Below are 25504 nucleotides of genomic sequence, written 5' to 3'. Positions count from 1 at the left end.
CCTCTTGGCCAAGCTGGCTGTAATTTTTCATCACGGTAACAGTTCCTTTTCAAAAATAAATCTGTACTTCTGCCACAGCATTTGAGCAGGTTCTGTATCTGGTGAGCAGTCATTGCTTTGCTTTTCACTCTCATGAAATTTACATTTCAGTAAGTTTATGTCCTGTTTCTGCTCTGGGTTGAAGCCATCCCAATGCCCCTGGCTAGACTTGGGGAAGCTGCCTTTGCCCGGTTTCCTTCTCAAACATAACTCCTGTCCCCTGCGCCAGGGCTGGGGAGCAGGGGGATGTCTCTGGCCATCCAGCTCTCATCTGGCAATTATTTCTGCTGAGGCCAGAATGTGAAGGCTTGGACTAGACAATAATGTTCATTCTTCCTTCTGAATTCACCATGGCCTGCAGTTTGTTTTATAATTTTTGGCTGTGCCCTGATCTTGGCTGCAGTTTGAAAAGCAAATCATACCTAGCTACTGTTGGAAGTACATCCTCAGGTAGGGTAATAAATCTCACGTAGAAATGGTAATCTTTCATAAAAGATATTTATTAGATTAAAACAAGTTACATGTCGGGGTTTTGGCAATTTTAGTCACAGTATCTTCTAGCAAACAGTGCGAAACTCTAACAACGCACACTTTTGTTATTAGAAGCTGAATGTGATGACATGATTGCAAACACAGCACTGAAAAACTCCTTTGCATTTTTCAAATTGTACATGTATGCTCTAGACAAATTTGAGTTATTGTTCTGTGGCATTCCTTGAATTATTAGTCAAAATCATTTCACCATGTGCAGGAATTGCTTGGACTATGAACACAAGTGCTTACAAATAATCATTTATGTCACCCATGACTACACCCCACCCCAGACACAGGTATGGCTAGTAAGGTAATATTTACACAGAGAAGCAGTATAGGAGTTATGGAGAATTTGAGACCTGTTTTTTATCAGTCCTTACTGCAAAGTCAGTTTTAAAATTGCTTCCATACTGATGGTGGCTTTGCAGTTGGTAATAATTTCATATATGGTGCATGTTGGAGAGCAGTGTACGTTATGTGAGTTGACTTTTCTGTTGCTGATTCAGGAAGCAAAATGTAGTTACACTGGACAAATTCTTTTACTGATTAAGACTACCCAGAAATTAATTTCAAATCCTAATCTGTGGGGTAAGAAGAAAGGGATCGTTTGCTGTCTTTGAAATCTTGCTTTCTCTGACTGCAAAACTATCAAAGGCTTGGCTCAAAGTTCACTTTACTAATTTCAAAATATTTTAGTTATTTGGTCACTATTATAGTTGTTGATTCTGATTTTCTTGTTGCCTGGTAGTTACCCAGAGCTGTCCACTATCAGTTTTGAATGTTAGACTGGACACTTCCAATGCAGTACCCTCTAGAGTACGTGCATACAGTACTGTACTACATATCTTACATTCTTCTGATGGCTGGATCGTTTCCAACCTCAATATTGAAAGCAACAAGACCATTAAATGAAAAGCCTAAATAAAAGGTCACATTTTCATTTCCAGCAGGCACTGATTCATGATGGAGTGGCAAGATACGGAGCTCCTTCACGTGACCACGTATAAATAAATTTCTGTCCTTGGTCCAGCCAGAAACTCTTTTGAGATTGTCACGAATTAGAGGAATACTCCATACAGTTCCATGCAGCCACTTCATTCTCCTCTCCTCTAAGGACCCCACCATCAATTTGTCAATTTTATTTTTGTGCACAATCTTACTTAAGCCATAACCCTTTCCCAAAAAAAAGGGGGTGTAGATTCTTTTCTTTCTGGTAGGAACATCTTTCATTTTAATATCATATAAGCGTTTCAGAGTTTGAAGGGCTGAAGTTAAAATTTCATCTTTTTCGGCATTAGGCTCTTTGTCTAATGCCTCATCTGGCCAGTACAGCAAGGTGAGCAAAAAAAAGGCACTTGCTGGAAATTGTCTTTTTCCTCTGACAAATCTTAGACTGAGCTCACGAAGAGTTGGCAGTGGAAGGAGTTTGGCTGATCCTGGTGCTAAGCAGGCTAATGTGATGTGGCTCAAAATAAAATTTATCAAATCATTGTCCTCTAGCCTGTTTCTCAGTGGGTTTTCTGGATAGAAACTAAGGATGTTTTCTAGCTTTTCAGCTGACCTGTTCTCTTTCTTATCTGTTAAGAATGACAGGATATTGGTGACATTTCCTCCACCACTTCCATAAATATTCATGCGTCTCATGAGCTGAGTGTCAGGACCATTGTTCCTTTCTGCAATAAGTGATTCTGAGAAGAAGAATTTAGCATATACTGCTGACTGTCTTCTCAGCCATCTTCTGGGATTATGAATTAGTTCTTCCTTATCATCATTTTCATCATCCTTCTCTTGGTTTTTCTCTGTTTGGAAATAACTTAGTTCTTCTGAAATCCATTCCAGAGCATTGTACAGGTTCTGGCGCAAGCCTTTTAAGCGGGAATGAAGCGTTCCCCATGTTCTTCTTATGTCTTCAGGAATGTAATCTGTGGTGAGATATTTCACAAGCTCAGTATATTCCCCTTCTGGACTTTTGGTGAATACAGGCAGTGTAGACAAAAATCGAAGAAGGCGACAGCCTACTTCTACTTCTCCATAATAGCCAGCATTGTTCATACTTTCACGTTCTTCCTTTGCTGCCTGTTGTGCAGCCCTGAAGCATTTCATAGCTTTAAGAGCAATCAGTATAGTCTCAGTGATCTTTTCAGGGCTGTCCTCCTCTGTCATTTTATCCACAGTGAAATTAAACAATTTCCTGTAGACCTGACCTTCTGTATCCAAAATATAAGAATCATTTGGCAAATGCGATTTTGCGACCTTTGCCCAGTATTTTGCATCTTCAAATTTTTCATTGCTGTAATTCAATCTGGCAAGCTGCTGGGCAAAAAAGGGATCTTTTCCAAGGAGTTCATATGCAGCTTGTAAGACAGCAATGGCTTTTTCACAGTCTTCAGCTTCACAGACGTGTTCAATGAATGGGGAGAAGAGAGTATCAGTATTGTCACCTCTGCTTCTTTTATCACGTCGAATAAACAGATGTCTGATAAACTTTATGAATTCTTCTCGTCCAAATCTGTTTTCAAAGAGTACCTTTTCCTGAAGAAGAGTTGTTGCAAGTTGACTTAGTGATTGATTTCCTGAAAGCTGATACAGAATTTCTTTTGCAACCAGGCAGTGTATTATCCTAACAGATGAAATATAAGTGGTACTTTCCCTTAGCTCAATAAAAATCATTCTGACTTGTTCACTCAAGTGATGTTTGAAATCATATGCTCTTGCTTTACTCTCTGTATATGCCCCCAACCCCAGAAAAGCCTCACAGTGCGACAGTGAAATGTATGAATTGGGTACATAGCAATTCAGCAGAGCCACGTAACGCATCAAACAGGTGTCACGAGATGAAGGGTCGATGCCTTGCAGCATGTGTTCTACTGTCTCTGACACGTACGTTTTATTGAACTCCTCACACATCAGCACAAAGGTAAGTATGAATTCTGCTTCGCCATATTTCTGCTGCAGTTTTTCAAGTTTATTGTTGAACAGATTTTTTTCTGACTCGGTCAGTTTGTGAGTGACAGCAACTGTGTCCAGTGGCGAAGCCTTGCAAAGTCTTTCAGGGTTATTGTATCGTCTGCAGCATATGAGGATGAAGTAAGGCTTGCAGGTATTCATTTTCCTGGTTGCTACAGCCTCCATTAAATCAATCTGTAGTTCTTCAAAGTACTCGTCCTCATAATCTTCAATCAGGAGCAGCACAGGAAAACAGTGAGTGATCTCCCTTTCTTCATAGTCTCTGAGGGCGAGCACATGCTTGCAAACAGTTGAATGTGAATATGAGGTCTTGATAACAGCACATCTAAAACGCTTTCTGTTTTTCCATAGAACTTGCCTTGCTATTGTGCTTCCACCACTCCCAGGATGGTGAAATATCTTTAATTTAGCTACAGAATAATTTTGTCCACTTCCCCGTAAAATGCCATCCAAAAGTTTGCTTGCCTCCGTGCATGCTTCACGTTCAATGATATCCCCACAGAGTTTTTTATCAGCAAGCCACAAGTTTTCCCACATGATTTTTCTCCCACGGTAAAAATTTTGTTCTATTTCTTGTTTTTGTTCTTCAGTCCAAAGATTTAAGTTGATATCATCACATTGGTCAGCACAAAGGATCTCTAGGGAGTACAGTTTCTCTTCTTCCCGCAAGGGAAGTGTACACACGCCTCCAGTGGAAGCTGGCAGGTGTCTGGGTTGGGCTGTAGAAGGCAGCATTGATTGGATGGTGGCATCTACATGACTGAGCTTCATACCCACAATGCTGCGTTGTTCTAGTGTCTCAATGCTGCAGGATTCCTGAGCTAGATTAGCCCACTTTCTGTAATTTTCTCTGGACTCTGTAATGCAGATGATGTACTCCATGCCATTCATCTCTGTATAGAATTCCTGAAAAGTGTCCACAAGTGGTTTCTGCACTGATGATAGCAATAGAAAAAGCACAATGAAAGAGCGCTCCGGCAGAATTTCCTCACAGATACAAGTAATTACTTTCTTCAGGTATTTTTTTTTGGTTCTAATCCATGTATTCTCATCGCAAGGTTTTTCATCCCCAAGGAAGTCACTGCGCCCATTGCAGAATATCCAGCTGGTCTGATCAAACAGTTTCTGAGAGGGAGAATTATCAGTCTTAATTTCTTTGGAAAAATCCTGTAAAAAATAAGAACTTGTTTCATGGTGCTCTTTGTATTTACTGTACAGCCCTGACACATTAGAATCTTCATCAAAGTCAAAGACACAGAAAATGTTCAGGTGCATTAAAAAGTTGATGTGGTTCAGATTATCCTGTTCACATCTGTTTGTGACAAGGATGTACCGCAGAGAATCATCCATGTAGCTTTTGCCATCATTCAATAGAATTGATAACTTTCTTCCTAAATCTTGAGGTATTTCTGTAGGTACTTGTGTGCTGGAGAGCTCAGCTCTCTCTCTCTGAGCATCCCTGTCTTGCATAGCTTGAATGAAAGTAGTGAGTTTGTTGCGCTGCACAGGTTCAGACTTTGCACCTAATCTCTGGTAGAGAGCTGGTTCTTTGGTCAGGATCACCTTCCGACTGCTTTCGTTGTATTTGGGCAAATAAACTTCAAAACAATTGTTCTTTACCAAGCTGTATGTTGGTTCAATGTCAACCTCCACTACAAATCTTTGTTCCTGAGAGTCTTTCGAAATCACTTCAACAAACACAGGTGGGTGAATACATTTCCATGCAATTTCTTGTAAATTATTGCAAAAGCACCTATCTATATAATCCAATGCATCAACAAAGTCTTCTCGGTTTTTGACCTTCACGCCAACGATCTGTCCATGTTTCCAGGCGTTGTCCTCCACACTGTCCATGACACCAAAATGGATGGTGCCATTTGTTCGAATGTTCATGCAGGCTGAAGCAAAACGTATCACTTCAGAGGCAAATTTTGATTGCAGTTGATCTCTGTTCAGTTCTGCAGCAATGGCAAAAGATTTGTATTCATGGCAAGGCATGATTAAATCACTGACTCCTGATTCTGGAGCAAGAACTGTGTCTTTCACATATTTGAAATCAATATCCTGACTTCTAAATGGCCGACAGTTTCTAAGTTCTAAAGCTTCATCAGCACTTTGAAGCTGGGATTTCTTGTTGCTTTTTTGCTTCTTACCAGAAGTAGGAGCTGTGTTCTCGCTGCTGGTTGTACCCACAGCACCAGAGCAGCCTCTACTGGCTGTGCCCTGAGCAGGGGCATTGCTGGCTCTGGCTGGGCCTGTTTGTGCATCGGTCCTGTTGGATGTTTTACTGCTGGAGCCATCAGCTTGCTGTGCATTGTTCTGGGGCTGCAGAAGTTCATTTCTCTTTTGGATTAAGATATGGATTTGGCCTTTCTTCATTCCTATGTCTTTGAGGAAAGACTCATCCAGGTCCTTCAGTGCTGGACCAGTCACTTCTTCTGCATGTAGTTTATCTACATACTCCTTCTTGATTCCAGTAGATTCCAGCCAACATTTGACATGGTTCTCATCCCATTCATCCATAGGTAATGTTTTGTAATCTAGAAGTTAAAATCATGTATTATTAATATAAACTAATGTTTGTTTGGTCACACTGTTAGATTATTTTCTTTCTACCAGTCACTGTGAGTGAGAGAGCAGGTCTTAACTTCTCACATAAGTCAGTTCTGATGACAAAGTATCCATAATCTTTATCAGAAGCAGTTCTAAACAATGGGGAAAGACTAATAAATCAGCAAAGCAGGAAAGTAGGAAGGAGATTTGGAAATGATCCTCAAAAGGAGTCAAGGAAATAACCCAAAATGTTTTTTGCAGGGAATGATGTGATAAGGTTGATGGGAATTGACAGGGCTGGATTCCCTGTCCCTAAACTGGACAGGTTTAGGTAGATCATGTACCCACTTGAGTCAGATTATTTTCTGCTAAATGAGGATACCATCAATACAAACCCTAAGATGATGATAGAAGTACTGATTAGTTCCCCACTAGAGATGACTCCTTCGAATGCAGATATTAAAAAGCAAATTGCTACACACAAAGTAGAAATTTTCTGAAAGCAATACATACCCATTCTCTTTGGTGAGGGAAATCCTGTTGTTAATGAACTAAACCCTAGAGAGGGGGGAAAAGGAAGTCTTCAGATTTACAGTTCACATTCCTGTGATAGTTCAGTCTGACTTTGGAATTCTATTTTCCCAATTTCCTCCCCACCTTTTTGGTCCAAGGTCATTTCTGTACCTCTAAATACCTGTTCTTGTCAGCTAAGCTGCTTCTGTGTGCCTGTGTGAAGGCAGCTGCTCCTGCCTCTGACACACATGGTTGTGAAAGAAATAAGGGGTTGCTGGAGAAGCTTGTGCTGACAGCTGAGCCAAACAGTTCCTTCTGTTGGAGAAAAGGAGGCCCCTCACTACTGTATCCCCCAGGTTCTATCTCTTACTTCTTATTGCTTTTTCTCACTTTTCCTGCCTTTTGTTCCTTCATACTCACTTTTCCCCCTCCGTTCTTTGGTGGGTACACTCTCCCCCCCTGCTCCTTCCCTTTTACCACATCTGTTTTGGTGCTTACCAAAATTTCCAAGGAGCAGTTCGACTCACTGCCGAACCCAGAAGAAGGTTTTCTGTTTAGTGGGGTGTCCTTGCCTGAATTGTGGCATCGTTCCTGTGCCCATCCTCCATTCCAGGGGTTCAGAGATGGGTGGCAGCAGGAACAGCCTGTTCTTTGCTGCAGGAGGAATGGGTTAAATACACCTGCTCAGTGTGACAGCAGAGATACAAGACATTCACAGTCAGCAGTAGCCATCCACGGCCTTGTCACCAGGTCACAGTAAAAAGTTCACTGTGGTGGTGTGTTTCTTCTCTTACTGTGGTGTAGAGGCTCTGCTCTCTGATTTAGCAGGTGCAGGAGCTCAGCCAGCTCCACTCCTACAGCTCGTGGTGCTAAACTGTGCTCTCAGCAAGTGTAAAAGGTACAGCCACCAGCGCAGCTGGCCAAGGTGTACAATATCTGCAGGTGTAATGGTGGTGACTGAGGGAAGGGGAAGAGTGTTCACTTCCCGTGATCACAGCTTGGAAGGAGGTGAATTCAGCAGAAGGGGGTGGTTTGGGGAGATACTAGTTCTGGGAGAATAGGGTGTGCTGAGAAAAACCAATAAGTGCACATTAACCCTTTCTGCATCTGGTCATTCCTGTGACTGAGGCACCAGCATGGCTGGAGCTTTGCCGTGAGCAGGTGGCTCTGAGGGGGGAGCCTGTTATGGGACTTACCCTGATGTGCTGTAGGTGTAAGGCATCCCTCACAATAAGTGCAAACAGACTGGTTATGAAAATGGTGGGAGACGGATTTCCTCTGATACTTGGTGCAGCCTCCCCCGAGAAAGGGGACTAAAAATGTCCCTGAAATACTGATCTTTTGGTGCCTTTGGCGACCTCCCAGGGCTGGGCTTGTACCGTGGGTCAGCCTGCGGTGAATCCCGAACCTCCCTTGTCTTCCCGCCCAGCCCGATGTGACAGCCGACGTCACGAAGCGTTTGACAGCAAAGAGCTTTGCCGGGGAATCGAAACTGGAACAGAGGCTGAACAGAGCGGGGTCAGGGCTGGAGGAGAAGAGCTGGAGGGGCCCACGGGGCCCCGACCCCTCCTGGTTCTGGGAGCAGTCGTTGCTGGCAGTGGCTTTTGCTGCAGTGGGCTCTGGGTGCTCCGAGCTGCACGCGTGGGCAGGGACGGGGTGCAGCTGCGGGGGTGCGGGCAGAGCTGTCTGAGCCCCGCTCCCACCCTCCGAGCTGCTCGGGCAGCCTGTGGAGTGCTGCCCAGCAGCTCCTACCCCGCTCGGGTGGCAGTGGAGGGACATCCTCACTTATCCTTAAACCTGCCAGGCTGAGAATGACCCCGCAGCGCACCAGGGCTTACCTTACAGAGCCCGCGGATGGCCGAGTGCCCCAGTGCTTCTGCCTGCAGGGAGAGTTTCCGTAGGAGGAAGGGAGGGAAGATGCTCCAACACCTGTGGTGCCAGGCTCTGCACGGGCAGCAGTCTGAGCACTGTGGGTGTTCTGCAGCTCCTGCGGATCTCTTGAAATTTAGTCCGGAAATAAAAAAGCAGAAATTGCTTTAGACAAACACTCCTGATGAGCTAAGTCTCCGCCCCCTTTGCTGTCAGAATCCAGCAGCCGTAGCGCCACCAAACCAGCTGTCAGGAATGGGTGTGGCACATATTTATGCTTTCGTTTGTATTTCAAACTTTTGGATCCGCCTCACTTAGTGCCTTCTATATGACCTACCTTCCCACTCCAAGCCCCCCTCACCAGTTAAGTAGTGGAGAGGTTGGCAGGGTCATAGAGCACAAGAAGCTCCTCAGTCCAGCCCTCTGTGCCCCTGGAGCCCAGGAAGGCTGTGCTGTAGCAGAACTTAGGTCTTTCTGTTTCCTGTAAAGCACGTGATCAGTTACCAGCTCAGTTTCACTGAAACCATTTATTTATGGATATTTCTTTATCACACAGCAGCACAAATTCCTGCCATTTTATCTCACCTCTGCACCTGCCTCAGCCACCAGTCTGGAGGGGGGCTGGTGGTGCCTGGGGACTGTCAGAGTAACAAACGAGGCTCCTGGGCCTTGGGGGATGCTCAGTGCTCCCCCCCACCTGAGCAACTCCTGCATCCTGTTGCATCAGCAGGCAGGGAATGGTTTGAGCAGGCTCAAAATCCAGGCAAGTGTCCCTTCCCGAGGGAGGCAGGACGGGGCTGCTGCGGCCTTGGCCCCTTCCTTGCTCCGTTCTGACAGCTCTGCCTGCACCAGGCCTGCTGGGTTCCCTGGGCACACATTGGCACTAAAAGCTGTGGGATTTTAATCTGAGCACAAGTCTTTATTTAGTAATTTATAGAAGACCTTTACATCAGAAATACAAAAATATGAAATAGGCTTTGAATCTTATTAGGCAAAATGACCGTTATTTTTTCAAGCTTTAGAAACATGTAACCTGCACAGTTTGGCATTTTGGGTATATTGCTCTCACACATTGTAAAAGCAGGAAAAAAACTCCTGTAAATTATCTCCAGAAATGTAGCTGTATGTACCCCATCGTACATATTACTGGCAATAATTTATTTAAGACACAATGGCACAGTCATACAAATTCTCACTTCATAATTTCTCCTTTAATGAATTCCATTGAAAGATGCAGTATCACTTTCCTCTTCCAGTTGTTATCTGATGATTAAATATAAACACAAAACTGATTAAGACTGATTTGGCATGCTTCATACTTGTACCACTTGGATTTGATACCACTTTGTAGTAAAAATTAAATAAATATAAATACATTAAATAAATATATTGTAAAAGAACACCCCAGTTACATTAGAATTCAGCGTTTCTTCATCCTAGCACACGCAACGCTTTGTCACAGCTTCAGGGCCAGTGTAAAGAAATACTGCATCTTTAACCACATCCTCCTGTGGATGGAATTACCAGCCCACACACAGGAAATGGGGTTCTACAGCTCTGTGGCACCCCTTAAACACCGCCCTGAACAGTTCTTGGTTCATGTTTACTCTTTTTCCCAGGACTCCTCTCACCCCTGCATTTGCAGTTGATGAGCCACAGGCAGCTCCCATTGGTTTTTGCTGCAGGCACTTGAGCAGATCTGGTCTCATACTGTGGATTAAGTCGAGGACTGTTCAACCTCTTCTGTGAATACTGGCTCATATTAAACAACAAGGCTTATTTTCAGAGTAGGCAAACCTTGAATTGATGTTTCAAGTCAGTATTTCTTAAAACTGTTTCTGCTCAAGTATGAAGGATATGAGTAATTTTCCAGGATAGTACTGATTAAACAGAAATGGTACTTTCATACCATTTTTTGGATAATCATGAATGATTCCCTTTACAATCACTGTGGTGTGCCTAATGCCTAATGTGGCAGTAGTGCAATGGCAGGTTCAGATGATTTGCTACAACCAAAGGGCTCCTTTTGCACATCTGAGTCCTGAGTAATTATATGATTTCAATCATTGAATTAGAATTTTTTTTTGTAGTAAAACACATCCGTTACAAAATCACATACAGTACAGGGATATTGGGTGATGGTTATTTCCTGCTTTTGCTCTTCCTTTCCACAGTCTTGAAAACTGCCTTGGAGTCAGTAACTCCAATCCCAGGGTTCATCACTTTACCACTCGCGCCCTGGGCTCCACCAGCTCCTGATCCAGCACAGGCACAGGTACAAGGCACTTTTTGGAAACTTGGTTTCTTCAAAGAGAGAGAATTCAGCTCCTTGATCCCACTTTTCCCTGCTAAGGATAAGCCTGTGCTTGGAATGTTGGTCCCAGAGAAGAAAGCTCCATCCCTCTCCTCTCAAACCACATCTCCTGTAAGGCTCAGCTCTGCAGAGTCCTCAGCATAGTAATGCTGGAAGAGTCTTTCTTGGCAGCAGATGTGCATAGCATGGTAGGTGTGCAGGAGCAGGCGAGGGAAACGAGCTGTGAAGTAACACACAAAATCATCAGGGATGGAGCCCAGGGTCTCCTGCACTTCGGGAGGCAATTCCCTGTAATGGTGCTTCTGTGGAGAAAAACAGAGGAGGGAAAAGCTCAGTCAGAGGGTTTGCTCAGAAGCCTCTTGTAAACAGAGCTGTTGATGTTCATGGACACAGTAACCTCCTACTGGGCTCCTGTAAAGGAGCTCAGTACCTAAATCAGGGTCTGATGCAGGCTGCCAACAGCAGGGAGAGGCAGGAGCCTGCAGTGCACGAGGAAAAGACTCCTTTACCTTATTTCTCATCGCCCTCAGAAGGTCCCGGACGGAGCCACCTTTATAGGATCTGAATTTTCGAAGATCTGCAAGAGGAACAAATTTTTTTTTGTGTTGTGATGCAGTTTTAGGTGCTGGGGTATGTGTCTGCAGCCACACATCCTTGCAGGTGGGGTTCAGTACATAAACACACACTTGCATTTGAAGAAACACTTTAGTGGCAAGCAACAGTGATGTGTCAAAACTGAGATAGTGTTAGCCTTACTTTTCTGTCCCAGCAAACTGGGAACAGCAGGTAATTCCCACTCTGACAAGATGCTGCCCATTACCTGTCTGAAGAGGAACAGTGATGTGCTCTCTCCAGTCCATTTTCACCACTTCTCTTCCACCTCTTTCTAACTGCTTGACTATTGGACCATCTAAAGATTCTTTCTCTATCCGGTCACTAACATCCTGGAAGAGACATTCAGATTATTTCTAGTTTTATTTCCAAGTTTTTCCCAATATTTTCAAATTGCTGCTTCTGGCCAATTACAGCCTGTCCTGGTAGTAAAGTTATAATTCCACTTAACTCCGTGACAGTGCTTGGGAATAGGCTACAGAAGTTTCTGGGATGATTTGCTTCATCCCCTGCCAAAGCCTTTTTAGCACAGAGAAGATAAGTCTGGAAAGTATCTCAAGCCCTCAGCCACTTCCCACCCCACATCACATCAGGATTCAGTGCATGTTCACTCCTGTTCTTGAAAACCCTCCTGGCCACGTTCTCTGTGGGTACTGCAGCTGCTAGAGGACACCTTCCTCCCACCAACTGACCTTGGTAACACCAGCTCTGGCCCCCTCTGAAAGATCTGCTGTAAGACTAAGCCAATTGCTTAGGAGCTCCACCCAGGTTTTACAACTGCCTCACTTCTCACAGTAAGGCTGTGGATCTTATGACCTCAGACACAAAAGAGAGACTGAATTCAAGACCTGAAAAGGTCTACAGGAGCCCTGAGAACTGAGAGGAGAGAAAAGGTCATCACAAACCTGAAAGAACTGGAGCTGTTTTTCTAGACTCCAAAAGAAGGGGTGTTTGAGCACACAGCTGGCAGATGGCCGTTTCTGAGGGTCCATGTTTATCATCTGCTCTATTAAATCACGAGCAACAATGTCTTCTGCAAGGAAGAGCGTGAAAAGAAATTTACTTCTTTTGTTTTATTTTCTCTATGTTCTTAGGCTGTAGTGAAATGTAAAATTTTGTAATTTTATAATATTTTGTACTTCAGAGATTCATTATGGTCTCTACTTCCTCCTGTCCTGCTAGTACAACTGCTGCCCTCACACATGGGCTGGGCAACAACAGAAAGAATATCAGAGTTCAAAGTTCTCTCCCACCCTTTAAATAACATCACAGTCAAGATTACAGAGTTCCAAATTGTGTATTCCAGAGTTGCTCTGGGGTACTAACTCCAAGAACTTTAGGCCCTTTATTTCAGGAGAACCTGAGGAGTACAATTTCCTCTCTGCCAGGCTGGGAGCAACTGTGGGCCTTGGCTCTATCCTTGGTGTTGGTGTTCAGCAGCCTGGGCTGCTCACTGATGCCTGCAGTGAGTCCCTACCATGTCTCCCTGCATCCAGAGCCTCCAGGCTGTATGCTCCCAGCAGGATGTTGGCTTGCCTCTGCAGGGACTTGCCAAAGGGATGGCCACCTTCAGACACCACGTAATAGAAGACACAGCCAGCTGAAAAGATATCCACGGTGTATGTCTGCAAAGAAACAGTCTTCAGTAGAAGTGACACCTTTTCCCCTGGAAAGCTCTGATTCTCACAGGGTGGTTATTTTGCATCTGAGAGCAGAAGGAAATTTTCCAACTTGCAGACTTGCAAGGCAGCCTGGAGGCCCAGGCACTGGGTGCTGCCTGTTTTAGGGTCTGGCTGGGTCCTGGGGAGCCTGGGAAGGGCAAGGACTTACAGGGTTCTCTTTGCAGTCTTCACTCAGCATCTCCGGGGCAATCCAGCCTTCGGTGCCTGGCACGCCCGAGCGGCGGCTGAAGCTGTGCCTGCCCACTGCCAGCTTCTTGCACAGCCCAAAGTCTGAAATCATGGCTTTGACCTTCCCATGAGCGTTGGGCATCGAGATCAGGATGTTGTGGGGCTTCAGGTCCCTGTGGACTGTAACAAACACCCACTTACTCACTCAGGCAGTCCCAACAATCACTGGAAATTTTTAAGTGGATTTCACAAAGCTGAACCACCATTCATTAAACCGAAGTCATAACTTCAAATGATTTTCATTGGTAATTTAATTTTTTTATTCCACCATGTTTTATATGACTCCTATCTAAAAACTTCAGCACCCTGAACCAACAGTAAGGACTTGCTTTAGTACTCCATGGCTGCAGAATATTGCAGGGACAAGGCCAGTATCAAATCATAGAACCACAGAATAGTTTGGGTCCAAAGGGACCTTAAAGATCATCTCATTCCAACTCCCCTGCCATAGGCAGGGACACCTTCCAATAGGTCAGGTAAACAGACCAGTAGCAGACCAATTTCTCTTTATTTTCCAGCTAAGAAAACGTCCTGAAAGGAGAGGTGCTCTTACCAATACTCAAGGAGTGCAGGTAAGCCAGCCCAGACGTTGTCTGCTGCAGGAGAGTGATGGGTTGTAAGCCATGGTGGCTGAAGGCCTTCTGCTCAACATACTGCAACAGAGAACCAGGAGAGTCAGCTACAGCACTGCTTAGAAACTGCATAAATAGTAAATCCATGCACTTCTCCCCCCAAAAGAGATGTGACTGGATAAATTGTGCTAGCTGGTAACAGACAGCAAAGAGCTTTTTTTGTTTTGGCTGAAAGTGATGATCTCTAAAGTCTCATGAAGAGCTGGGATGTTCTGTGCATTCTTGAAAGAACAGTCTTCAAAGTCTGCATGGTAGGAGGGGGAGGATGACTAGAAGGCAGTCCTTTACAAGAAGTTTAAAATCAAAGGACAACAGCTTTGTCCATAAATCAGTCCAGGGATGTGTTTCCACAGGTCTGCAAACACGCCTGTTCTAGGAACATGGAATTGTCACAGAAGTGACAGTGGGAGTGAATGGAACATCCCCTGTGCCAGGCACTTCAGCAACTTGAGCCCAAGGGCAGTGAAGGCCTCGCAGGGAGAAGGTGCCCCAGGGTGTGGTCACCTCCTGCAGGGTGGCCGCGCAGAGCTCGATGGCGATGTACTGGAACTGCCGGTCCCTCTCCGTGCAGAAGTAGCGGATGACGTTCGGGTGCTCATCGGACTCGCGCAGCAGCTGCACCTCCCGGTCTGCAAAGCTGAAGCACTCGGGGAGAATCCTCTTCACTGCCACGTCACGGTTATCAAAGGAGCCCCTGCAGCCAGGGAGGGAAGACACAGCAACCCTTCACACTCAGAGCGTGTACAGAAAATGTGACAACAGAAGCCATTGTAGAGGCCAATGAAAATATTTCCTATGCTGGAAACAGGTACATTTGGCCAGTAAACACTTCTTAAGGAAGTAAAGTCATTTTTTCCTAGTGAAAAAAATGCATGAAAATATTCCAGACACATGCAAAAAGTTTCATTTCTGTTAGATGTGAAGGCTTTTATAAAAAAAGAAACAAAGTAAAAGGATCTAATACAAGCACAACATTGGTCTGTTTAATGCACACATTCTCTTCTACCTGTAAACAATTGTCCCTTCAGCACCATGTCCCAATACATCTTTAGGGTTAAACGAAATCTTGCCAACAGTCACTCGGTTTGCTTCTTCATCTGAACAAGAAAAGAAAAACAAGCACTGGTTTAGGATGGGGCAAGGCAGCTTTTTATAACTACACAGACTTTGGAGCCAGTCTATAAAAGTCCTTTAGCTCATGTTTAAATTTAACACACGAACAATCAAAAAAAATTAACACATCCACATTAGTCTGTGGTGAATCAGTGAGCCAACATCAAGAATCAAAACACATTTACACACACCTTATGGCTCATGGCTGTGAGAAATGAGTGGTTTTCAGCAGCCAAACTCTTTCTAAAGCTTTATATATGCTGAATTTAGAAAATGCTGACTGACGGTTATGGAAGTGGGTTTAATAGCCTTTGAAGGGACAAATAAGTGCACAAGAAGACCAGGCAGAAAGATTGTGCTGCCTGATCCCCATTTCTTGTGTCCAGTTAATCATCTTAATATGTGTATTTAAATTAGTATCTCCCTGGATGGCTGCAAGTGACAGGAATATACTGCCCTGGCGAGCACAAGCCCTCAGCTGGCTGTTACTGTAAAGCAACAATCCTGCTGAGGTGCAGGGCTCAGCCTGAATGAGGACAATGGTTTTTCATCTTGCTGAGCTATGAAGTATCATTAATAACAGACTGGGGAAATAGAGACACAATAAACCACACTGAATCAACATTACCTCCCTCTTCTTGCTCAGTGGAGAGGCAGCTCCCCACATCAGATGTGGAAATGTTGGAGTAGGCAGAGTGGTTTGATGCTCTGGGGGACAGGTTTGGGGTACTGGCAGCTGAGCTCTCGGTCCGGCCGTATGATGTGTCCAGGAAATCTGCCTCAGGTGGGAGGTCACTGGGACCACCAAAGGGCAGCTTCTGTTGCTGCAAGAGCTGGATCTTCTCTTCCAGCTGATGCTGCCTCTGCTGCTGCTGGTGGACACTCTGTGAGAAAGGACCTCAGTGAAGATTTGACAGTCAGGTCATGCAAGGGAACTCTACAGCTACTCTACAGCTCTCCTGTTGTGTCCCTGCCAACCACACAGGTTGGGGAACGTTCACTCACAATTTCTATTTCATTCTGGACTTCCATTGCCAAGATAAGAAATCACATGGCTTGGTTAAAAAAGCTGTTACCAGGTTAACCAGGTGTCTTTAAACCACAGAAGGATAAAGGCTTTGGTCCAAAACCTGGAAAACCTGATAGTGGTTGAGGTGAGGAAGAGAGGAATGAAGCCAATAGCGCTGAGATCATATCCAAAAAGAGTAATACCTACAAAAACCGCAACTGGTGGATGAAAAAGAAAACCTCTCCAGAGCTGGCACATATGGCCCAAGAAATCCCTCTTAAGTCAAACTTGTGCCTTTGCTCCCCAGTGCACATGTGTGAAAAGGAAAAAATCCCTGGAGTGTGCCACAAACTCATTTCTGGGCTCTACAATGTTCCTGATGGTCCCAACACTGAAATGCATATCAAGTCAGCATTACCATTGGGTAGGTGATGATAAAAGCCACCCAGCCCACAAGCAGAAATGTGCTGAGGATGATTGTGGCCATGTCCTTCAGCATGGAGTCCACCGGAGCCTCCGGGCGCAGGATGGGCCGAGCAAGAGTCTCCTCAATATCCCTTGGAGCAGCTGGAGGCCCTTCTGCTGAGGAACCTTCAACAATGTCAATGACCTGAGGCAAAGACAGCTCTGTTAGCTCAGTGTCTCTGTGTGTAATGAGGCATTCATAGCCAGCCTTTCTGTTACATCATTTTCAGTCATTTCTAAACCTACCAAAGTCAAAGTTTTGCATCTGGGACAAAATACCAAACAGCAGAAAGCCTTAATTCTGAAACAAGGAATGACACTTTCTCATACCAGTGATTCTATGTGCTAAGTAAACGAACACCTGACACAAAAAATGTGAAGTAATTCCATGCAGTTTTCCTTGTGTCCTTCACCAACTTCCACTCCTTTATATTTTTTTCTCATTCAGTAAGATAATTATTCTCATTACAAACCTCTTCAATAGTGGCTTTCTCAGAGTCAGCTGGAATCACATTTTCAGGCCTCTTTGGTAAGTTGCTTGGGAATTTCTCCAGGATCTTTGTGGGGGCAGATAATGGTGTTTCGTGGTGCCCTTTAAATAAAACACATTTGTTGAAACAGAAGGTTGTCCTTTTTTTGGAAAGATATACTTGATTGCAGCATCTTTTCTGAATAGTGAGAACATCACAAAATATGATGCTCATGTATGGAGCAGGAAAGAGAAAAGAGAGGGAAAATGGAGGGCAGAAGTCACTGAGAGCTGCAGAGGAACATGAACTGTTTCAGGGAACTGCCTGACATACTGCAGGAGAGAGGGTATTAAGAACTGATGCCTGGAAAGGCTGATCTGGAACAGAGACTAGACAAGGCAAAAGGAATCAAATCGGTATTTATTGAAAGAATTCACCTTGGGCAGTGCAAGAATCCAGCTGGGGTTACACCCAAATCAAATCCCAGATGGATCTTGGTCATGGGTTTTTACACTTTTATAAGTTTTGGTTCATCTACCTATTGGGTAGCCCCAGGCTATGAAGTCTAAGCCCCCTGGCTTTCCCCCTTCTCTTAGCTGTTGTTTCTGCTTTTTGGGTACCAGTTGTCTTTGATTCTCTAGCTGGGAAGGGATTGTTTTGTCTAACTACCCTGTGAAGTGAATTTACTAACACCTAACATGAAGTTTCATAGTTACACACCAAGCAGCAGGGAATCTGAAAAATGAGAATTAAGGTAACAGCATGCACAATAAAAAAATCCAAACAGACCCAAATAGAATATTTACAGCAAATAATAAATTACTATACCCCACTCCAAGGGAGGGGGCAAATAAGCAATAAATAACTTTCCACACATGGAGCACTTCACCTCGTCACAGAATAAAGCAGGAGCCTTGGGAAAAACAGAAGGCAGGTACATATGTAACACATTATTTTATATGCAAATGAGGATGAATTAGACACTGTTACTAGAATTCAGTAATTATGGCCAGGCAGGGCCTCCCACACCTATCAGCAGCCAGTCATTCCAGTAGTTGAGCTTGTGCTTTTCCTTCAGCCTGCCCGAAAACTTCACATCAGTGCTGGGTGTGATCACACACTCGCCGTTGTCTTCAATGGTGACTCCTTCTGTTTTTGGACCCTCCAGCAAGGGAATGGCGCTGCCACGGGGCTGCAGAGAGATCAGTGTTACAATTACTGTCACTGTGACCTTAGAATATTTAAATAGGCAACTAAATTAAAAAGCTGGAGGTCAAAATAGGTGGGCAAGCAGAGATTACTGGCAGCAGTCACTGTGAGTAAACATGGCCATTATGCCCTTAGCAGCTGCTTCCACAACCTTGGACATTGGATCTTTTCAGGGATATGTTGCCTGAGAGATGAGATTACTTCTTTTTTTGTTGTTATTTTCTCCTAAAGTTAAGCAGGATCTGTATTTCCTACCTGGCAGCCACAACGAGCAAAACAGAACTATGATGCAGTTTCCTGTCTGTAAGGATTTACTTTGATGAACAAACCAGCAATTTTAACATGAACCACAAAGCACCAACAATAGCAGTAACCTGAGGTCTGCTCCTGCTGAGCCTGCCTGGCACAGTTCCTGGGAAGCTGCAGTTACTACTTTGCAGCATTGGAAATTATTCCAGAAGTATGCTCATGCATTCTATGGTTGTTAATTGTTTCAGGAAATACTTAATTCACTATGCATTTCTTGATATAAATCTCAAAACCCTCAAATTCCTGTAGATGTACAGGCTTCAGTGCTTTATTTTTTATTTTAAATTAATACAATTCTATGCATGATTCCATTTCATCTTTTCTTCCAAGCTCAGGACAGCACTAATTCCATAAAAGCACCTTCCCACCTGGCAGCTCCCCACTTACCACAACAGTGACTCCCTCGTGCACCATAGAGGGCGACGCGTACAAACTCGTGGAGTATTTCCCTACGTACAGGGTTGGGCTGCAGAAACACAGTCACTGTTAGCAGCAGGCAAATGGATGTTACCATCTCACCTAAAACCTGGACAGTACAACCCTGCAGAACCAATGCAGGAGCTTCCCAAATCATCAGTATTTGTATCTTGAAAAGCGTTGATCTGTAAAATCATTTGAGATACTGCTGTACTATGAAGCCTTTTTGTAAATTATGAAAGCATTGTCAGTTCATTATTCACAGCATTGTCACTCATTTAACATAACTCATGTCCTATTCCTGCATTTTTCAATAACTGACATTTGCCAAAATGCTGTGCACCATTATGATAGTGGGAAAGGCTTCACATTAGGAAAACCAATTTAATTCCGCATTGTGAGAAACTATTCAACACAGAACATCTGATAAAACTTAGAACCTAAGTTTATAAGTTTTTTGGTTTGGTCTCTGGCTTTACATGCAGAAGATCAAATATTATATTAAAGAACACCTGGAGAACTAGAAATGCTTTTATGCATTCCTTTCACCATGTTGCAGCTTGTAGCACAACCCTTAAACAGTTCTGATAAAAGCTGTCAAAGGGACAGTGAGAACAGCAGAATCTCAGGCTCACGTTAGTTTGCTCTTGGTCTCTGTTTCCTTTGGGAAGGGATATTTCCACTTGGTGATGTGTCCGACCTCCCCGGACATGAAGGTCAGGTAGCGCAGGGTCTCGATGCCCACGTTGGTGTGCAGGACTTTCCTCAGCCCCTCTCGCTGCCAGATGTAAAAAGCCACCACGGGGGACGCGTAATTCTGGATCCACAGCACGTCCCCAGACTCACTGTCCACAGTCACCACCAGCCCATCCCCGTTGGACACAAAGTGGGACATTTCTGCAATGCACACATGTGTGGAGGTTACCTGGATTCTGTAGCTTTAATCCTGCACAGGCACAGCTCTGCCTGCAGCCACCATCACACCTTTCACTGCACAGTGGCTCAGCAGCAAAGCCTCGGCAGAACTGGGCTGACACAAGTCCAGCTGCCAGTCAAGAGCACTGCAATCAGGTTGTGCACCACAGTTCAGATTTGCTGCCTCTCCTGCCATTTCTCACTGATTTTAAGGCATCACACCTTCAAGAGCTGCACCCTCCTGGATTCAATTTACCTGAAGCTACCTAACAGGCTTTAGATATTGCAGTATGTGATGGATAAAAATGGGCAGAAGTACATGTGCTGCACAAAAAAATCAGACTATTTTTCCCTATATACAAAACTCCACTGCAGGAGGAGACAGCAATTAAATTCTTACTGTATTTTATATCTTCATCAGGCAAAGTAGCTGCATAATCAAAATAGGTGGCATTCCATCGCAGCTCCTTCTTTTTGGTGTCATACATTGTGATTGTGTACTCTGTTAAAAAATATACAGTCTGTGAAGCAAAAAAACCTATGAGAGAATAGAATCAATCTTCTCAAATCTGAGACACTCCTCAAACACCACACAGCACTCACTGCTGTCAGCATTTCATTTTCCCAACACTATCCCACTTAAGGAACACATTGATAGAGAGGTTAAAGAACAAGTCTGTAACATTTATTCCTGTTTTTAGGGAGCACATCCATGGTGTTGGTCTAACTTTAGCAGTTATTTAGCACACTGCACTTGTGATGTGAGTGGACCAGCTCTATTTCCCTCTTCTTTAAACAGCTTTTTAAAAGCTGTATGTTGCAGAACAAACAGTTCACAGCTGGTACTGGAATACACCATTAATTACATTTACAAATGCCACTTAGTCAACAAAAAGAATAATGACCTACTACCAAAGTTTAAAAAATATTGTCTCGCTGCTGCTAAAGTTAATAATTATTCTGTGTTCAGTCTAAAATCATAATTCACACAAGTTTTTCCAAGAAATAAACTTGAAAACCTGAACTCACCATAGGATCATTTGTTATAAGCCTAAATTTTAAAAAACAGAATTTTCTTTTAAACTACAGGAAAAAAAAAAAAAGCATAAGACCTGTTCTCCCAAGATACAGGAGGGATGTTGATGGGCAAAGACTTTCTGCAAAAGAGGAAGTCAAGGTCTGCTGTTTCTCCCCAGTCATGAGGTCAACCACGTACCAAATATCCTGCTTTTTACCTGAAATCATAATTTACACCACATTACCATTCAGTTGGAAAAACTGCACTTCCATTCAGCTTTTCAGTCTTCTTTTTTCTTTAGTAGACTCATGGATTTAGCACAAATACAGCACTTTTAATAAAACAGTTTTTCATAGGCTTAGTTTCATCATTTAGCACTACTGGCCAATCCCAAATACTAACCACAAACCCCAAACCCAAATGCAATATTTCGAAATGTAAGTACTATTAGCTGAATGATTTTTTCACACATACAATCTAACAGAGCTCTGAGGCAGCAGATCCCAGGAGCTCTCATACGAGGAGACTGAAGTGCTCATGGTGAAAGACAGGAGGTGGAAAAAACAAGTGAGGGTCTGCACCTTTCAAATTGCTAAAGGATTGTAATCCAAACATGCCTCTCAAGACTATGTGAGCCATGGCGTTAAGAATTTCTTTGAAGTTAATACATGTATGTCATGTTTAGAAGCTTCAAATAAACATTTTTCTGTCATTTACTGGCAAGACATGAAGCAGAGAACCAGAAGCAGCATTTGCCCTTCAGGAGATTTAAAATCCCTAATACTAAGCTCACTCTGATCTTCACATATTTTACTGTTGTGATAAGTAATAATTGTCCTTTCTTCTCCTTTTCTCCTCCCAAATCCATCTGCAATTAGAATGAGTCAGGACAGTGAGAAATACATTTATTATTTGTACTATAAATGAAGTGACTGTACCTCAGACAATGGAGGATGTCTAACTGTGGTGCAATGGTATTTCTAATTTTATCCTAATTATCAGGCAGTCAATGACACTTATAATCATAAGAAGATTTTAAGTAGAAGTCATATTTTGTTGAAAGACTGCATCTCAAGAAACCAAAAATCCTCATCCAGGCATTTCACTGCTTAGAAAAGGTACTTTCTCCTTCAGTAAAAGCAATTGGGTTTTAATCATCACGCAGTAACTGCATTCTATATTAATCAGATTTTCTGTCATCAGAAAGATTTATGAAAAACCACAATTAATACACAAAATAAGGCCTATTTCCTTCAGTTTTTCTGGGAGTCTCTAGATTTTGTAGTTGCTGAACACCTTATAATCTAAAGGAGAGAAAATCTGAGCTCACCCATGTACAGGATCCCATCAGAACTGCGACAGGGAGATGCCTGCACCAGCTCTGGGATAGTAAATGGAAGTTTCTAGGGGAAAAACAAACAAACAATAATTTTATTGGTTATTTCTATTATTTCTATAATAGCTGAGAATTCAGCCAGAGTAAATACTAAAATATTTAACAATACTGAAATCCCTAAGGGAAATCATAGCAGCTGAGGAAAAACTTTTTGTAGGAAGCCAAAACTTTTATCTAAGTATCACCACAAAATTTAAAAATGAAAGTCAAGCATTAGGCAGTAGCTGTTGCCTGCGTGGATTGGTGCTGAATCTGAAAGGTTCAGCATTTTTGTTTGCTTACTAAATCCTATAAAGACCTTCTAAAGGGGTTAGCACTGAACATGTATTAATCCTACTTCTGGCCGATGGTTTTAGAATTGTTTTTGGGGAGACTAACACACCTGACTGATGTTATTTTGGGTACCTTTCCCATCAAATCACACTGAGATTATTCAGAATTTGGATAATAAAACATAAATTTTATTTGTAATTATCATTAGTTTAGCAAGTTACAGAAAAGTTGTACATGGGGACAAGACGTGGTGTTGGTATTTTCAAGTAAAAAATCACTTCTTGACAATCACAAGATGGCAACATTCTGCTCTAACAAAATATGTTTTCCTTCTCTAAAGGCATGAGATTGACTGGGGCACTTTTTAGGAGAAAATTTAAAAATGTACTTACAGTCAAGCCTTCACTGTTCTTGCCACCAAGTGTGTACAAACTGCCATCATTTGGGTCTGGAAGAAATGCTGGTCTAGGATTTAAGCAGCAATTATAAATGATAAAAACATACTGTGCTTCTCAGAGAGCAGGAAAGAAACTGTGGTCAGCACTGGCTCTACAGATAAGTTCATCTGACATTACATTTTTTGAAATTTCATTTATTAACTGTGAAAATTAAAAAATATAAGAAAGTTTCAGAACTGATAAAACATAACACCACCAACGTATTTGAATACACAGAGATCAAAATGTGGCAGGCAATGACTCAAGTGAAAGCTTTTAAACTGAACCTACAAGCTCTTAAAATGACACAGATTTTGAACAAACCCAAACAAATAAACAAAACCAGAGAACATAGAGAAGGCAAGAAACTATGAAAGAGTTGCCAGAATTAAGTAAATTTGAGAGGTAAAGGGATCCCTACACCCAAACTACAGAAAGACCCCCAAACAAACTCAAACCCTAATGCCTATTGGTTCTATGATCAAAAAAAGAAAGGGGATAATGGAAACAGACTTACTCTTCCACATGGATTGGCACTTGAAGGACAGGATCTGCACACAGAGAAAAAAAAAAGTCAAAATACTAGCAATTCAGTCCTTGAACTAACCAGATACAGTATCAAGTCAGGCCTGTAACATCTTGCTCCTTTTAGAAAGGCTGATGCACAGTTAGAAAGTAAACTCACAGCAGCCTCCTCTTGTTCCTGGAACTTGGTTCATAAAGTGGGAAACAGAGCACTTGAAGTCTTCTGAAGTCCTTTGCTCAGTTTTACCAACACTAAATAACTCAAAATTACTGAGAGCTTATAAATTCCTGAAACACAGGATTTTCACTCCTGATGCCAACACCACAGAAGTATTCTGATTTCTAAGACATACTCCACAATTTCCAAGACAAACATATGCTTATTAATGGCTATACTGGCAGAAAACACCTCAGAAGCAAAAAGGATGCAATCCTCTAAGTATCTCCACTACCACAGGTTAAATCAAACTCCACTGGAATGATTCTGAGTAAGAGGATGAAACATGACCAAGCAAACACTGTTTTTTACCTCTTCTGTCTCTATGCAAACATCATGATGCAACAGGAAGGAAATAAGAACAAAATCCCTGATGTTTTGACAGCCTTTGGCTGGAAAACTGGCACAGATTCTGGGCAGCCTGAGTGTACTGGGATATCTGCAGAGCTAAGCAAGACAAGAACAGGAAATTCAGGGTTCAGTACCCAGGGCTTACAGAGTCTGTACCACTCTGCAGGGCATGGCACCACACCAGCTGCTGGGTTTGATAGCAATGGCCTGCAAGGATGACCAGGCTTTATATGGATTAAAAAACATAACCCTCTACCCAGGCAGATCTCTGGCTGCAACACAGCTGAAAGCAGCAGCCACCCAAAGAAGCAGATTTAATGCCAGAGACAGAAAGAAAGCAGGATATGAGGGATAACAGTACAGTTATCTTTATTTCACTGATTTCTTCTTACAACAGTAAACACTCTCAGAGTAGCTTTGTTCAAAACATAACTACATGTAATTTTTTTTCTTTAAGCCTAAAAAATGTTACAGGATACACTCCCAAAGGTGTCAAAATAAACTCCATTTAATTCACTGAGAACCTAAACACATATCAAAGGTCCTAAGAATAATTAACATTCAAACAAAAGAGCTTAGTGACTCATCTTCAGTATCTGTCTCGACAGACCATGCTGCTTAGTCAGACCTTTTATTGCATTAACTACATCAAGCAATTCATTACCATCCCTGGTGTGAAGAAACTGGTTTCAGGATATGTTGGGAAGGACCACCCCCACCACCCCTTGTTAATTATATGTTAATTATTTCTCAGTGTTTTCTTCAAGTATTCCACAAGCTTTATAATAATACAACACATGGTGACTTATATAATCAGCTGTCCATCTCCAGAGAAAAGCAAAAAAAAAGCATTTGCTGCCCATCATATAAAGTGGATTGACTTGAGCTGACCTGCTGGGTTGAACTACCAAAAGCAAACTGAGAAGTTTATGGACTCAGGGTATCCCTAAGTCTGAGTGATATTACCTACAAGAAGAGAGACATTAAAGACCAAAGGCAAGAGGTTTTGTAATCACAAATGCTTCATGGCAAGGGAACGCTCAGTTTTGTGAAAGAAACAGCATCATCAATCAGAACAAGTAACACTTGGCTCAGAACAAGCAACACCTGGCTCAGTTAAGTAAGATTTAATGCAAATGCTACAAGCCTTGTTAAAGGCAAAAGCCAAAAAAGCTTTGTCTCTTGATTAACTGATTACACAGAGAGTGTCTCACTTGGTAATAAAATTAACTCTCGCCTGTGGTGACAGTGACTACTGTGAGACAACAGCAGCTTCACCAGCAGCGCTGGGGCAACTCTGTCCTATTCCTAAAAATCCCCTCAAATGATCACTAGGAGTAACAAAGCTGCACAACTTGTTTTTGAAGTGACAACTGACTGCATATTTATTGTTTAAGTACAACTATGCAGATTTTCTATAAAATCACTTTCTAGTCA

General features: G+C 42.8%; 2 protein-coding genes across 2 annotated transcripts in view; both read right to left on the bottom strand.

The window, feature by feature from the left end:
• Window positions 1-521: 521 nt before the first annotated feature.
• On the bottom strand, window positions 522-8992 carry LOC130260395 (sterile alpha motif domain-containing protein 9-like). The gene is made up of 4 exons (XM_056505755.1): window positions 8445-8992; window positions 7105-7260; window positions 6607-6651; window positions 522-6080 (listed from the first exon to the last, which is right to left on the bottom strand). Exons 3-4 carry the CDS (start codon window positions 6608-6610, stop codon window positions 1420-1422), a joined length of 4665 nt encoding a protein of 1554 aa, XP_056361730.1. The 5' UTR covers window positions 6611-6651; window positions 7105-7260; window positions 8445-8992; the 3' UTR covers window positions 522-1419.
• Window positions 8993-9357: 365 nt separating this feature from the next.
• The window catches only part of ERN1 (endoplasmic reticulum to nucleus signaling 1), a 30696-nt gene continuing 14549 nt past the window's right edge, over window positions 9358-25504 (bottom strand). The window contains exons 3-22 of the mRNA XM_056505759.1: window positions 23492-23525; window positions 22930-23002; window positions 22199-22271; window positions 20963-21085; window positions 20251-20352; window positions 19571-19832; window positions 18906-18984; window positions 18030-18192; window positions 17004-17122; window positions 16484-16675; window positions 15685-15940; window positions 14950-15040; window positions 14448-14637; window positions 13865-13964; window positions 13232-13431; window positions 12879-13026; window positions 12307-12434; window positions 11610-11733; window positions 11299-11366; window positions 9358-11091 (exon numbers count right to left, since the gene is read on the bottom strand). Coding sequence (XP_056361734.1) covers window positions 10885-11091; window positions 11299-11366; window positions 11610-11733; window positions 12307-12434; window positions 12879-13026; window positions 13232-13431; window positions 13865-13964; window positions 14448-14637; window positions 14950-15040; window positions 15685-15940; window positions 16484-16675; window positions 17004-17122; window positions 18030-18192; window positions 18906-18984; window positions 19571-19832; window positions 20251-20352; window positions 20963-21085; window positions 22199-22271; window positions 22930-23002; window positions 23492-23525 — 2732 coding nt within the window. The 3' untranslated portion in view covers window positions 9358-10884. The remainder of the gene's footprint in view (window positions 11092-11298; window positions 11367-11609; window positions 11734-12306; window positions 12435-12878; window positions 13027-13231; window positions 13432-13864; window positions 13965-14447; window positions 14638-14949; window positions 15041-15684; window positions 15941-16483; window positions 16676-17003; window positions 17123-18029; window positions 18193-18905; window positions 18985-19570; window positions 19833-20250; window positions 20353-20962; window positions 21086-22198; window positions 22272-22929; window positions 23003-23491; window positions 23526-25504) is intronic.

This window comes from Oenanthe melanoleuca, chromosome 18 (genome assembly GCF_029582105.1).
Source record: "Oenanthe melanoleuca isolate GR-GAL-2019-014 chromosome 18, OMel1.0, whole genome shotgun sequence".
NCBI lineage: Eukaryota > Metazoa > Chordata > Aves > Passeriformes > Muscicapidae > Oenanthe > Oenanthe melanoleuca.
Note: the sequence above shows the minus strand (reverse complement) of the source record. Positions and strands in the feature narration are given on the sequence as shown.